At 36.2% G+C, this 16,498-nt stretch overlaps 1 protein-coding gene across 1 annotated transcript; it reads right to left on the reverse strand.

The window, feature by feature from the left end:
* Window positions 1–2,002: 2,002 nt before the first annotated feature.
* Window positions 2,003–2,539, reverse strand: LOC104211973 (uncharacterized). The gene is made up of 2 exons (XM_009761132.2): window positions 2,320–2,539; window positions 2,003–2,200 (listed from the first exon to the last, which is right to left on the reverse strand). Exons 1-2 carry the CDS (start codon window positions 2,449–2,451, stop codon window positions 2,111–2,113), a joined length of 222 nt encoding a protein of 73 aa, XP_009759434.1. The 5' UTR covers window positions 2,452–2,539; the 3' UTR covers window positions 2,003–2,110.
* Between the last annotated feature and the right edge of the window lie 13,959 nt (window positions 2,540–16,498).

Here is a 16,498-nt window from a genome sequence, read left to right on the forward strand (position 1 = left end):
CACCCAAAGCAGAGACAAACTCAAGTGGGGCAATAGCAGGAAAGACACTTATTCAGTGAAAGCAAGTTATCTTCAGTTAAGCTCCAACAAAGACTTAATTGATCAATGGCCTTGGAAGCTTGTCTGGAGAGCAAAATTACCACCAAAAGTCACATGCTTCAGGTGGATCAATTTAAAGGGAGCATGCTTAACTCAGGATAATCTCATTAAGAGGAATTTTCAACTACCTAACAGATGTTACATGTGTCTTTGCAACCCAGAGACAATCACTTGTTTCTTCATTGCCCAGTTGCGACAAGTATATGGAACATGTTTTTGTCACTTTTTGGACTACACTGGACTATGCCATGCAATATCAGGGAGGCTTTCTTGAGTTGGAATGCCTGGAGAGTTGGGAAGTCCATCAAAAGTACATGGTCTATGATTCCTGCTTGTATTTTGTGGTGCATATGGACAGAAAGGAATCATAAATGTTTTGATGGCATTTCAACTGCCAATCGTGCACTCAAGGCCAAATGTTTAGTTAATCTTTTTAGTTGGGTTAAATTTACACTTGTATATAACTCTGACTCTTATTTGGAATTTATCAGCGCCTTAGTCTTACAATAGAATTTTTTTATCATTTGGGCTGATATTTCCCCGTCTTTTGTAACCTATGCATCCCCTGGATGCTTCTTGTTAATGAAATACAACTTATTTCATCAAAAAAAAGTTCTTAGTTCAACCTTGAAATAATACATTAAAAGATAAAATTATGAAATTTTTTAAGAAATATTTATAAATTACATCACAATAAGTATATTTATATATTAAATATATCTAAAATTTCTATATATGTAATGTCGGGTTGGTTTGGTTTCGGTTTGACTTTCTTTAGTTAAAATCAAACCAAACCAATTATGACCGGGTTTTTTTTCCAACACCAAACCAAACCATAGTCGGGTTTTTTCTCTCGGTTTGACTCGGATTATCGGGTTGATGCGATTTATCAGTTTCCTTTGTACACCCCTACTTTCAAGGGTCACATGTGGGAATTCTGTATTATTATCTGATTTCATCACCAAAAGCAATTTAGGATTTTCTCTATTCCCACTCCGGAGCCAAAGAGTTGCACAAGGAGAAAATCTTTTCAAAGAAAAGAAGTGCAAACACTCGAAAAATTCTGTCATATTGCTGTAGGAAATTAACAAGATAGATAACTTGAATATTTTTAACGGCATCGATGATTTGCTATTAGTGCAGATTATGGAAATGCAATACGCTCAAATGCATACCATGAAATCATGTAAATAACATTTAGAAAAGCTCCTATAGGGGCTTGGGGCACGCAATGTAAACAAAATATAATATGTCTGATTGTAGCAGACTTAAGTTAGAGAACCGTAGCAACTCATACGAGTCAGAGAACAGTCTAAATTCTAAAAAGATATTCCACTCATCCAGCACCTTTCACTCTAAGAGACTACAACCCCTAATAGAGATAAAACTGGACAAATGAAAAACTCTAAACCTAACTCTATTTTGCTTAGAACAATAAAAAAGAATCACACAACTTTTTCTATAAGTAGGTCAGCTCAATTTTGCACTTTAGAAAAAAAATCCTCAATCTCACTTCTCGTACGCCAATGTAGAAAGTTAAATTAAGAGGTTTATTTGTCTTGGATTCTTGGGAAGAATCTATGAGAAATGTCAATTTCCTGCCGAAACAACATGGACTTATGAACCATGCTTATATACTCATCATGAATTGGCAAGTTTCACGCTGGTCGCCAGACTACAGCAACCCTCCTCGTCTATCCGAGCTTGGGACCCGCAATGTGAGCAAAATATACTGTCTTATTGTAGTGAGCTTAAGCTAGAGTCGGACAGTTAGTTTCATTTTCGATGTTGGATTGTTCGACTATACGGTAACCCATTCCATACCAAAGAGAAGGATGAAAGGACAATTTTTGCAAAGTATTAAAGAAAAAGCTCAACTGCTTCAAAGAGAGAAAATAAAATCTCATGAGCAACACAATAATAATAATTAAATATTACCAAATAAGTTCAAGCACAACAACAACCAGGCTTACTACAACAGATTCAAGGGCACAAAAGAGATGATAAAATTTTATTGGGTTTGAGATTTAGGTTTACAAATAGGAAAAGGGGGCAACCGCAGCAGAGCTTCCTCTGTCTCAATCGGATCTGATCTCAGTATCTACAGAATACACATACAACAAAGCAAATATAAATGGTGCTATTCATTAATTAACGGAAATAATCAGAGAAAATACTGAATGCAATTGATAACTATTTCTGCGGGAGAGAACCGCTTACTGGATCTTGAAGAAGTGGCTTTGTGTCATCTTTAGCGGGTCTGAAAGGGGGTTTTGTTACCTTCTTCACTTCACTTTCGCCGTTCTTGTTACTCGTATGGATGCTTTTCGTTGACTCCTCGCCTGGCTTCATCCTGTTGAATCTTAGCCTCTGGCTCTCGCTATGTTTTTCCCCCCTATCCCCTTGTTTTGGATTGTTGTTACGTGTCCTTCCATAATATTCTACTATATTGTATTATAGTGTATTGTATATATATTATATTGTATTGACGATTATAAAATTTGAATAGATTGTATAGTTTTGTGTTATTTCATGATATCATGCTCTATTAATATGAAGATTAAACTTGTAACATTACAAATAAAAAATAAAATACAAAGTAAGTAAAGCATAAAATATGATTATTTAATAATAAGGAAGGACAAGATGAGAGAAAAAAGCAAGAAAATGACGCTACCACACCAAATCCGTTGTTCCATTTCATGGTTTCGTAACGATAAATTTAACGATATGATACAATAAAATTTATGTAACCATCCAAACAAGCCGTAAGTTTCCACTTTCCACTCTTCCAACTTCCCCCGAAAAAACTACTCTAGAGAAGTTTTAAAAACTGAAAAAAATATATTGACCTTTGCTGAAAAACAATTTTTTGCAAGAAAAGAAAAACTAAAATATTTTCAAATTCTTTTTCTAAATCTTTAACCAAACGTCACCTTATTTTGTGCTTTAGAATTGCTAATTTGGGGTCGATAATATGTTGAGCATTATGAAGTGCTCAAGCTAAAAAGTGGAAAAATATCTAAATTTGCCTTTGTACTTCGCTTTGAGAGAAGGATAAACTTTGTCATTCTCGTAACAAAGACAATGTTCGGTATCAAAAATAAAGCATTAAGGTTTATTAATGGTTTCTAAGTTTGATACATGATATATCAAATCGTGTATTTACATGATAATATATTTAAGAATCATCTGTGTAAGTGTGAAATGTAAGTCATTTTAAGGTTAAGTCTATAAGGCCAATTCTCTACGCACTTACGAATCAGACGATGTTTATGGACAAAACGAACACAACAAAGAGAACAAAAGATGGTTAAAGGGTTGATTGTGTGACTTATGGCTGTCTAGGTATAGGCTAAAGTTGACGGTTCAAAGATATCAAATCTAGCGATTGACCGAATATATTTGGCATAAGTTCACTACAGAAAGTTCAAAGGAAAACCTACTTATCCAGATGCGATTAATCCTTGCTTGTAAATCATACAGTTTTTTTATGCATGTATATTTTCAGATAGTCATTCCCTATTCATGTGTGAGATTGTTGGCATTTTTAAAATCTAATTTAATAAAGAGGTGTGAATGAGAAATAAAGGGAAAAGATTTGGAGGGAAATAAAAAGTTTGAAGTGTTCCTTTTACTAAGTATTTATGGAAAGAAAATTATTGTGCTTATATGGAGAAGCACATCTTCTAGTGTTTAAAAGAGTTGAAAAGAAATGGTGTCTCGCACCATCGTCGTCGCTTGCTCAGCTCGTCTTCATTCGGATTCGATCAATGTTGATAAATATTTTGGACCAAATTTATTTTCTGTTTTCCCGTTATTTATTTCTTTTTTCCTAATATTTTAAAAGTCATATTTTGCACCATCGAAAATCTGCAAACTCTCCCCCTCTCTTCTGCATTTCTGTATTATTTTTCAGAGCAAAACGTAAACATAAGTCCTGTTTACTGTCGTTTGTCGAGTTCGATGAAGTTCTGTAATTTTTATTGTCGGTATTACAAAATAATTGTTCCGTTTTATCATAGAAGGAATTGATCCAGTAACCTTAGGCAACAGTAAGGGGAATAAATTTCTTAAGGAAACACAATTTTTTGTTGGGCTCTGTATACAGACGAAATCGGGTTCGTCCATTCTACGACCAGCCGAGGCTGAAACGTGACAGGTCAGAGCTCGAGCCCGAGTTATATCGAACCAAAGAGCGAAGTCAAGTCGTTAAGCTCGAGACTCTAGGACCGAACAAGATCGAGGGAACTTTGTTGCGCCAAATAAAGGAAGGCCGAAATATCCGGGATCAGTTGGAGATCACGGCAGATATTTCGGCACATATCAAGAAGAAGCCGATTAATTAGATAATCATGAGATTTTTTACCTCGTATAGAATTGTACCAAGAGTAGAACACTCCTACTATATAAAGGGAGTTCTGATCATTTGTAAGACACACTGTAACACACACAAAGAAAGTATATACTGATCATTTCTAGTTCTTATCATCTTGTTATTCAGTTCTAACCTTAGTTGAGACGATTCTTGGCTCGAGAGTGATCAAACTTAGAGGCTAAGGCTGTTCAATTCGTATGGTTTGTATTCATTTTCTTATCATTAATTTCAATATTAATCTGTCTTCTTAATTTGTATCAAGTTGTATCACGTATTCTTAAAACCGCGTATAAATTCAATTGTTATCCAATTTTAAGGGTAAACAGAAACCTTTAATTCTTCTATTTCTGTTTCTATGTTTTATTTAATTTTTCCAGAAATTATTTTTGAACACAGACTAATAACATTTATCACTTCCGAACTTCATACCACAAATTTTACACACAAAATGGAGCGGACGATGAATCGGAAAAGAAGATTTCTTTTTCTATTTTCTTTAGCCATGACGTACTTTAGCTGTGCTGTGGAGGAATTTTGGATGTTTTTGGGTTGCTGTGAAGCTGCGTTTCTATGGCAGTGTGGCCACTTTGCAAGTTTCTGTGCTAATCCAAATGATTAGAAAAGTAATGTATAATAACAAAAAGGTTAAAATTTGCCCTTATCGTTAAAGTTTGGTTTAAGCATAAAAAATGAACATAAGGTAAAATCAGACGAAAGTAATTGAACTTAGAAGACTTTTATATAATATTCTCTAAAATATAAAAAATGAATATATAATTATCCACAACCATATGGGAATATTACATAAAAAATCTTCTAAGTTCAACTATTTTCAGCTGATTTTACCTTGTGTTCATTTTTATGACGGACGATTTTAAGGGAGAAATTCAAAAATAACCAGATTTATAACTGGTCGTTCAAAAATAGCCATGTTTCAAAAGTAATCGAAATTTAGCCATTTTTCATGTAAAGATAAATCTGAGGGAAAACACTGTTCAAAACTCGAAAAATACGCCAGTATATTATACTGGAGTTCCAACATAAGTATGCTTGAACTCTAGCATATTATACTGGAGTTCCAGGATAAGTATGCTGGAACTCCAGCATAACACTGGAACTCCAGCATAATATACTGGAGTTCCAGCAAGTATAATTGTCTAGTATAATATACTGGAGTTTGGAGTACCGGTGCTCCAGTCTCCAGTATATTATACTGGAGTCAGCAAAGTATATCGGTCCAGCATAATATGTTGGAGTTCATACGCAGGTGCATCGAACTCCAGTATAATATGCTGGATCAGTCTTTGTTGCAGCAAAACAATGGCTATTTTTTTAATAATTTGACAAACGCTGGCTATTTTTGAATGACCGATCCGAAAATTGGCTAGCCCGCGCTATTTTTACCGATTTTAAGCCCAATTTATAAATGAGGGTACATGAATGAGCCAAAATTTAACAAAGGATAAGGTTGGGGAGAAATTCAAAAATAGCAAGATTTATAGGTGGTCATTAAAAAATAGTCTCAATTTCAAAAATCATCGAAATTTAGCCACTTTTCATTTTAAAGATAAATCTGAACGAAAACACTATTCAAAATCCGAAAAATACTCCAGCACAATATACTGTAATTCCAGTATAATATACTGGAGTTCCAGTATACTTTGCTGAAACTCCAGTATATTATACTGGAGTTTGGAGTTTCAGTATACTTTGCTCGAACTTTAAGTATAATATACTGGAGTTCGAGCAAAGTATACTGGAACTCCAATATATTATACTGGAGCCAGCAAAGTATACCGGTCCAGCATAATATGCTGGAAGTTCATACACAGGTGCACCGAACTCCAGTATATTATGCTGGATCAGTCTCTGTTGCAGCAAAACAATGGCTATTTTTTTAATAATTTGGTAAACGCTGGCTATTTTTGAATGACCGATCCGAATATTGGCTAGCCCGTGCTATTTTAACGATAAGGTTATACCATTTCGCAAAGTACAAAGGAAAATTGGAACATTTTTCCTAATTATAATATAGGAACATATACTTTTGGGAGAATTACACTCCTTATCACTTGGCTCAATAGCCCATCAAAAATGACTCATGTTTGAAGCCCTTATCCAGTGTGGCCTAGGTTGTATATAATGTGAAAATTACTTTTCACCCATTAGCCCACTGCTTTTAATTTTTTTTCTATGTTCTTCTTCTCCCCGTGTCCCAACTTTGCATTCCAAACTTTCTTCATCATTATTATTCTCCATCAAAGCTCCTCCAGATTCAAAGCCGATAATCACTATTTGGATGAAGAATAAAAAATAATACATAAAACAATTAGTTTTTTTGGAGTCATATGAAGATCACTTCCTTCAATGGAGTGGAAATATGATAGGTTTTCAATATCTTTGCCTTGTGTTTTGATAATCTAACAAACTTAAGAACCAGATAGGGAACCTGACTCATTTGGATTACACTGCAACTAACGGATTTCAGCCAAATGTGAACTTGCTATAGCTTCAGGAGGTAGGAACCCAGACACGGACCTAATACTCTTGTGGGTTCCTCACGGTAGTACAAAGTCAATTGGACACAGTTGGAAATGAAGATTCTGCTGCACTGCAGTGTTTCCAATGCCCACTCATTCTCTGATTCGATTAAAGTACAATGATTCAAGTTACTCAACTCAAGACAATCTGGGCAGTGTGCACAAGTACCGGATCAGGAACCTGATCCCTTGGTGTTCCCCTGACAGAAGTACAAGTCAACTATACAGCTGGATCGCAACTACAGAAAGTGACTGTCCGCAACTGTACAAAGAGGAACACAACAAGGACCTGATCCCTTAGGGTTCTCTAACAGAAGTACAAGCCAACTATACAGCTAGAACATAACTAAGTGACTGTCCGCAACTGTACAAAGAGGAACACAACAGGGACCTGGTTCCTTAAGGTTCTCTGACAGAAGTACAAAGTCAATTACAGCGGGAAAGCAACTGCAGAAAGTGAGTGCCTGCAACAGTACATCAGACAGAGCAACAAACAGTGCAACAGTCACTTTCCATTGAGATTGGACATCGCCATTATGAATTGACATCACTAAGGTAATGTCTTGTGTAGTATAAACCTCATACAAGGCACAAGATTCTGGTTCAACACTTGAAAAATCAGAAAATGAAAATTCTCTCAAGTGCTCAAGAACAAAGCTGCTTCAACTTCAAGGACCTTATCCAAGATCGAAGATATCTTAAGTCCTTAGGTAGTTGAGTCTTTGTTATGTGTTCTTCATTGTAATTCCTAGTTTGCTTTTTTAGAAGCATTGTCTTAGGAACAAACAAAAATTCTTAAACTTTTGAGTTTATGTTGTAACTATCCAGTCATAAGAAAAAGCCTTTGTAACCGTAGTGTGACAAAGTTGTGGTGGAAACATCACAAATTAGCCAAAGCCTTTCTAACCGTAGTGTGGCAAAGTGGCTTGTGGTGGAAATACCACAAGTTAGTCAAATTCTTTGTAACTAGGATATTTATAGAGTGGCTTGTGATGAGAGCATCACAAGTTAGTTGAAGTCTTTACAATAAGGTTATTTTAAAGTGGCTTGTAATAGGGAGATTGCAAGTTAGTACAGTTAAAAGCCTACAAGTGTAGGTCGTGGTTTTTTTAATTCCCTTATATGAGATTTTTCCACGTAAAAATCCTCAGACTTATTTACATTCAGCTTTACTAGCATTCACTGCAGAACCCGATAAAGGACCAGGTACTCTACTATTTGGTGGACTCACACTAACTTAGCACTGTACCAAACTAATATAGGACCAGATCGCTATACAGTTTGGTTCATCAGTACTTTCAGAGGAAACACATAGAGAACCCGGTTCTCTATACAGTCTGGTAGATGCACAGGGTATAACAAGTGGTATCAGAGCGGGTTCTTCCTATCATACTAACACCTAGGAAGGATCCTCATGATTGCTCCACCAACTCTTGAAAGGAGAAAACCAAAGAAGGAAAAGTACCGGGTACTTAAAGCTGCTAACAATGATTCGAGTGAGGAAGACAGTTACATGACTTACTTAACCAAAAGGTTTCAGAAGATGGTCAAAAGAAATGGAGAAGTGCTAAAAAGGGACAGCTCTAATAGATCAAAGAACAATGATCTTTGCTACAAGTGCGGAAAGGGTGGACACTTCATGAAAAATTGTCCTCTCTTGAAGCAAGAATTCTCCAAGAACTTCAAGAGAAATGGATCTTCAAAATATGAGTCAATCTTTGCACTTATGGCCAAATCTGATGATGATGAGGACAAGGAGGAAGATGAGGTAAGTTTTCTTGATGTTCAAAGAATTCTGAAAACTTACTCTAATCAAAAATTGATGTCCTTAGCAAATGTGTTGATTGATGCCTTTCACAACCTCATTAATGAGAAGAATTCTTTAATAGAATAAATTGGTGGCATTGAACAACAGAGGGATTATATGGGAGTTTCCATTGTAGACTTAGAGGAAACCATTGAGAGTATGAAGAAAGAAAAAAGAGGTTTTAACTGAGAGTAATGCTAACATTGAGCATGAGAGAGATGACCTATTGGCGGTAGTTGTAAACTTAAAGGGAACAATTGGTGAACTTAAAATGAAAAGTAGGCCTGAGAATTCTCAAAAGGGAAACGAAGTTGCAAGTGATGTACACATTAAGCTTGAAAGTGAGTTGAATTCAGTGAAGTCTAGTATGTGTGCTGAGCTTGAGTGAAACAAACAACTCCAGGAAGAACTAGGAAGAGTGAAAAGTGATCTTGAAAACTCACTTAAGTGGACCTGGTCCTCTGATGCTATCACTGCCTTATACACAAACAATGGGGGAAACAGGCAGGGAATCGGGTTCCAAAGGGAAAAGATTCCCTACAACCCTTATAACAAGTACGTTACTGTACCTGACAATTGACTTTGCACTCACTGTGGCAACACTAGACACTTTAAAGTAAATTGTAAAGTCAGAATTTAGTCGTTGTAGAAAAATAAGGTTTTTGCGGAAAAAGTAACTGCTGCTACGGAACCTGGTCCTTCAAGTAAAAAACGTATAATTCCTGATTGGACCAAAAGAGCCCTCATTCACCCTTTTTCTCATTGCAAGGACTCCTATAAAGTTAAAATTTAGTCGTTGTAGAACAATAAAGTTTTTGTTGAAAAGAGGCATATTGATGAGGAACCTGGTTCCCAGAAAAGAAAATATGTGCTGCCTGCATGGGCAAAAAGAAGTCTGATCCACCCATGAAAGGGAGCATCCTAAAATGGTACATGGATAGCGTCTGCTCAGAGCATATGACTGGAAGTACAAATGATCTCCTTTCACTTAATGCCCTGCAAGGAGAGAGTGTACCCTTTGGAAATAGCTAAAAAGGGGTACACTCTAGGAGTAGAAAGGATTGGGATGTCACTCACTCACTCAACTGAAAACGTGTACTCTATCAATGGCCTGAAGTAAAGTTTCTTGAGTGTTTCTCAGATATGTGACAAGGGAAATAAAGTGGAATTCTTGTCCAAGATATGCACAGTCACAAATCTTGTGACTAGTAAGGTGGTGTTTGTGGCCAAAAGATACAAGAATGTCTACACTGCTGAATTTAAGTCCCATCATGGTGGTGATCTAACATGTCTAAGTGTCATTAATAATGATGCTGAATTATGGTGAAGATGATTGGGCATGTGAGTTTCTACTTGTTGAACAAGTTGGTTATGGAGGACCTGGTTCATGGGCTGAAGCAGTCAATACTGCTTGCTACTTAATTAACAAATGCATGATCAGGTCCCTCCTCAAGAAGTCTCTCTATGAACTGCTCAATGGGAGAAAAGCCAAGTTGACCTACGCAAGAGCCTTTGGATGCAAATGTTTTGTTCTCAACAATGATGGAAAAAGGGTCACAAAACCAAGCAGATGAAGATGGAGAATTCACAAATGCTCCTGGTAAAGCTATAGATATTGCAAATGGAAAGACTGATTTGATGAGTCAAGTCAAGCAGAAGGATGAAGGAGATGCAGTAGAATCTCCAAAATGGCACAAAGGAACCTGGTCCCTCGATGATTGGCTATGTTAAGAAGGAAATGTACAATGCTAAAAAGCATTTTTCGGCGACATCTAACTCAAATCTATACTGTTACAGGTATACACATATGGCAGTCTCAGGACAAAAACAAGTAAGAGTGACATTGCACTTCTAGGAGTCCTTGCTCAAAATTTTCAAAAAATAGTCACAGGAACCTGGTTCCTGTGACTCAGGTTAGTAGTCTCTTCAATACTTATATGCCTTTTTAAGCTGCTGAAGTTAGGGGTGTCAATAGATATTCAAAAACCGACTAAACCGACCGAACCGTACCGTACTGAACCGATTTTTAGGTTTGTTTTTAAGAAATCGCAGGTTTTTATATAAATTTATAACTGCACCGATAATTAGGGTAGGTTTCTTATTTTATAAAAATAAACTGAAAAAATACCAAACCGTACCAAATAAATTTTACATAAAAAAAATATATTTATTTAGTAAGTTTAAAAATAATAATGCATTAAATTTTCTTTGGGCCATGGAATTATGAAAACTATTACAAGCCAACAAGTAATTAAACTCAAAATACTAATTCCTAAAACCTATTATGCTACTTCTACTTGAACTAAGTTATTTCAATTATCTTTATTAGCAAGACACAAAGTATTTTAGCGATTAGGAGCAAACTACAATGTATTGAATATGTTTCCTTTCATATAATTTAGATTTATCTTTTTGAATATTTAATCTTCTATAGACTCTATTCTTGAGTCCCAGCTTGGTATATCCTTCAACTCGTGTGATTTATATTTTCTTTGCCTTTGTTTGATTTCTTTTACGTTGTTGTAGAATAGTTGATGGATCTATACTCTAGCCATCTTTCTTTTTTTTTTTTTAATTCATCACCTTTTAAACAGTAAAAATGTCTAGAGAATTTTTCTAAGTCCTATAAAAGAACGTATGTTATTGCATTCTACTTCTATAGGTGAATTTTACATGATATTAAAAAATAATACCAAATATTAACCGAACCGTACCGATACCGAAGAGAAACCGACATGATTAGGACGGTTTCGAAAAGTCTAATTTTGGTTATATATAATGGAATAACCGAAAAATTGGTATGGTACAAATTTTATAAAATAACCGGCCGAACTGAACCATTGACACCCCTAGTTGAAGTGTCATGTCATCAATTTGTTTCTACCTTTCTCCTGCCTCTCCTCCTAACTTTTGAAGTCCAAAATGTTAAACCTTTTCTAAACTGACTCGTTGCCCCAAAAAAAGAACTTCTCTATCTTACACCCAATAAAACCGATTCTTTTCTTCAAAACCAGAATCAACCTTGTCTCAAAGTAATCCTTCTTTCCAAATATGCCAGAGCTGAATCCAACTCTCTCACTTTCCAAAAAAATACTAACTCCATCAGAATCATAACCCCAAGAAGTCTTTGGTAGATTTTGATGGAAGTGTAATTGAAAGGGAACATGGTAGATCTAATATTCTAAAGCGTGAGGCTGAAGTTGTGGTTGGATTTATGGAAGTCTTGAAAGATGGAGAAATTGGCAAATGTGAGGACTGAATGAGAGACCTGATGCCTCAAGTCTTTCTTATGAAGTCAATTTTAATGATGATCTTTTTCTCCTTGAGTTCTGTGTTTAAACGAACTTCCGATCCAATAAAGAGGATTGAGAATAGTAGGTTGATTGATGATGAAGTGGTGTGACTTGCTGATGTGGTGATTGTGGAAGAGAGAATGAAGTGAAAAAAAAATAAAAAAATCTTCATTTGTGAGAAAGAATTAAAAAAACAAAAAAATGGAGAAAAGAAAGTTGGTTGAGAAAGATACAACAGATGGTAAGGGTAAAACAGATTGAGAAGAAGAAGAGGGAGACATGGTGCTCAGGGATAGAAAGGGTAGTGTAAGTAAGGAACCTGGTTCCTTACAAAACCAAAAGGTTGAGCCATTAGATTTGGAGGGAGAAGACATTAAAGTCTCAAAAGGTGTTGTAAGGCAGAGTGTTGACTCTGATATTACTGAAAAATAGAGGAACCTCTCGACATTGTTGAGTTCTACAAATTGGAATCACCTCTTTGTTCCTAAAGTTCCCAATATTTCTGAAGAAGAAGTAAAAACTTCTATGTTTTATGTGATATTATGATGCTATATGTGCATGGGACTGAGTCTGTTCTTGATGAGACGAAGCTTGGGGAGATTCTTGGTGCACTGATTGATGGCTCAACATACTCAGATAGGTTGAGAACCTGGTCCTCGAGGACCCTCGACAGAATAGAATGCTAAGTTGAAGGGTGAGAATAAAAGATTGAGGAAACAGGTGAAGGAACTGAGAAAGCATATGATCATTGATCAAAGGAGAGCAAATGAACAAATGGACAAGCTCATCAAAGCCTTAGCCCCTTACTTTTCTTCCTGCCCAGTGATCCATGTCCTTCACTCCTTCCAAATTCCCTTGAATTCTTACCTTCTTTTGATCCCTATATTTGATGACATTGGTACTTCAGTTGTTTAAATTGTCATATTATGTATTGTTGAAGCTATTGTGATTTTATCATAATTACTCCACTATGGTCAATCACTCTATTTTGTGCACTGACATTCATTTGTTGTTCTTGTTATTGTTTATCTTGTGTTGCCCAAGTGGCCTGAGTTAATGTTGTTGAACTTCTTATTGGTGGTACTTCTTCTGTTATTCTTTTCGATGATGCCACAAGGGGGAAATAATATATGTAGGTGTCCACATGGGGGAGGAACATAATCGAATTGATATGTGTGTTGTGCATGAAATATGGCTCTGCTTCGCAGGGGGAACGTTGCTGATGGATGTGCTTCGCAAGGGGAACGTGCTGATAATATGTTGATTATAGGTCTGATTTATAGGGAAACATATGAGAAATCTAGTTCTCAAGAGGAATAATAATTTTAGTTTTGTCATCATCAAAAAGGGGGATATTGATCTAAGTTACTCTATGTCATATTTTGATAATGACAAACGTTTGCAACATACTAGGTACGGACCGGATGTGATCAGTGCAGATAAGGAACCTGATTCTCAGGGGGAATAATTTTGGGTTTGTCATTCATCAAAAATGGGGAAATTGATAAGCTATGGTACTTTGAGTTTTGATGATTTGCCAAACAGTCTTGAGGAACCAGTTGTGATCAGTTCCTTAGGTTCGGTTCTCATGAGGAATATGGCTGATTCGTAGGGGGAACAATGTGGAGATCTGGTTCTCAGGGGGAATATCAATTCTAAGTTTGTCGTCATCAAAAAGGGGGAAATTGATAGGTTTTCAATATATTTGCCTTGTGTTTTGATGATCTAACAAACTTAATGTCAAGAACCACATAGAAAACCTGACTCATTTGGATTACACTGCAACTAACAGATTCCAGCCAAATGTGAACTTGCTACAGCTTCAGGAGGTAGGAACACAGACAAGGACCTGATACTCTTGTGGGTTCCTCACTGTCACACCTCCCTTTTTGCGCGCCCGCCCCGAAGGGTAAGATGCGCGAGGGGAGTTTTTCCAATTTAAGTGACAATATTCGAAATGGGATTATTTAGTTAATTCAGAGTCGCCACTTGGGAAAGGTTTGGCTTTTGGTGTCCCAAGTCACTGGTTTATCTTGAATCCCAAATCGAGGAAATTTTCGACTTTTCCGAATGAAGTCTGCGAACCAGAAATTCTAAGTAAGGAATTCTGTTGACCCGAGGGAAGGTGTTAGGCAACCCTCGAATCCCGTGGTTCTAGCACGGTCGCTTAAATTGTTATAATGGCTAGATATCTGATTTAAATATATGTTATGACTTACGTGCTTTTATTAAGTTTAATCCGCTTTTATTATTATCATTTATTTTTATAGAATTGCAACGTCGTGAAAATGCATCTCGAACCACGTCACAATCAATGCACCCGTGGTCGTCGACACATTCTGACTCCGTTGAGATTTGGATTTGGGTCACATCAATGTGCACCCGAATTTAAGAATATAATTTACTTAAGCCGTGCCTAAAGAGTCTAACGCGTTATTATTTTGTGGAAGGCCATGAGATTCACTAAACGTCCTAGCCTGAATTCTAAATATTATGATTAGTTGTTGAGGGCCCCGCAATTTACATTTTTTATTTGGCGAGGCTCGTCTCATTATTTTTAAAAGGATAAACCTATAATGACTACATTTCTTATTATTTTTGTTTCCAGAAATAGAAGAAAGAAAGATGTATGCTAATTGAAGTATATGTTTTGGCCTAAACCGGATTCCTATCAATTTCTAATTACTTATAAAGTGAAAAGACGCCATACCTTACGAAATATTTTGGTTGAACAAAGAAGTTATATGGAGATGGATGGAATGCAATACTTAATCCGAACATTTCTCAGATCGAACTTAACTAGACTTATTTAGGCTAGGTTAAGGAAATTGAATGCTAGGCATTATTACTAATGGGGATTCGAACGTGTTCCTATATATTGCCTAGCGGTCCTGATAAAAAAATAACACAGAACATTATTGTGTAGGTGGAAATATTCTATCCTATGCATGTCATTAGTCAAACGGGAATCCAGTCGAAAATTCTATACCAATTATCCATACCTTCTATATATTGTACCATTACATCTTGTACTAGCAAACAACTATGAACTAAGATGCAAGAAGCTAAAACTTGATTAAGTATTGTCTAACTAATCTTTCACTACTGAATCACACACTAATCATTTTATACAAAAGGAGTCAATATACCATGAGCATTACAAAACAGACATCTAAATTTTCTTCAAACTCCTTTCATTTCATGCTTTCGAACTGTTACAGTTAACACCAAAATGGGACTCGAAATGTGTACCTGGAAATACTAAAAATTCAAAGGAGAAGAAGAAGAAGGTGGAGAAATCAGCAGCAGCAAGAAACAGGACTAGCAGTAGCAGCAGGACAGAAATGCAGCAGCAACAGGAAACAGAATAGCAGCTGCAACAACTCACAAAACAATTGGAGTGGGATCAACACCCCAACTAGACCAAGTTCTCGAGTAGAACAAACAACAACCAAGCAGACTCAGTTGGGATTTGGGAGAAATCAGTGTTGCACAAACAGGTCCAGATTTAGTGAAATCAAAACAACAGGAAAGAATGCAATTTCTAGTTTTGTCTGTCTGAGTTATCAAACAAAATTCTTTTCCAGTTTTCTGTTTCCAGAACTTCACTCTCCTGAAAGTGTCTCCTCTCAAATTACTCTGTTCTTGTCAATGTCTGTCTCTATGTGTGTGTGTATATATCTCTCAATGTGTATCTGTATCTTCCCCTCCTTAATTCCCTTCCCAGTTCTCTCTTATCTCTTTTATCCTTTTCTTAACAATTCTCTCTGTCCCTATCTATGCTTTCTGATCTCTGCCTTAAACTTGATGGAAGTTCCTCCTTTTATAAGCCTAAAGTCTCCCTTTAACAGCCTGTTTAGACCGTTCGAACACCCTCCCATGTGCTGCCTTCTTTTCAGTTCCACTTAGTCATTTAAGTATTAACAAAACCATGATATTCCCTGGCAAACTCACTTTTAGTAATGTTTATTATTTCTGAAGCTAAAGTAGAGTATGGGCAGCAGAATATATCTGACAGCATATGCTGTCAAACCATTTTTAAATCAAAAACCCTTTATGCAGAAACCAGGCTGTGCACAATGCACATGCTGTGCACAAGTGCACATGCCATCAATTCAAATTGCAGCTAACAATCTACCCTTTTATTTTCAGATTCAAATACAGCAACTATAAGTGACCCTACTTGATTCTTACTTTGATTCAAACAAAGTTGCAGCAAGCAACAGGTTCAATCGTCAACATTTGAACTACTGAAATTAATTGACGACATTTGCCGACTCGACTATATTAGTTATAACACATACAGTCGTAACCAAAAATCAGACATTTAACAGTATCGACACATGATTCGAATTATACTGACTGAGCAAAGTGGTACTCG

This window comes from Nicotiana sylvestris, chromosome 9 (assembly GCF_000393655.2).
Source record: "Nicotiana sylvestris chromosome 9, ASM39365v2, whole genome shotgun sequence".
NCBI classification, from domain to species: Eukaryota; Viridiplantae; Streptophyta; class Magnoliopsida; order Solanales; family Solanaceae; genus Nicotiana; species Nicotiana sylvestris.

What these genes read in the sequence shown, in the direction of transcription:
- LOC104211973 (XM_009761132.2), bottom strand. Translation starts at nt 2,451, where the DNA reads ATGAAGCCAGGCGAGGAGTCAACGAAAAGCATCCATACGAGTAACAAG. An exon ending in AGCCACTTCTTCAAGATCCA is followed by an intron (nt 2,201 to 2,319) that starts GTAAGCGGTTCT and finishes TGTATTCTGTAG; the next exon opens with ATACTGAGATCAGATCCGAT.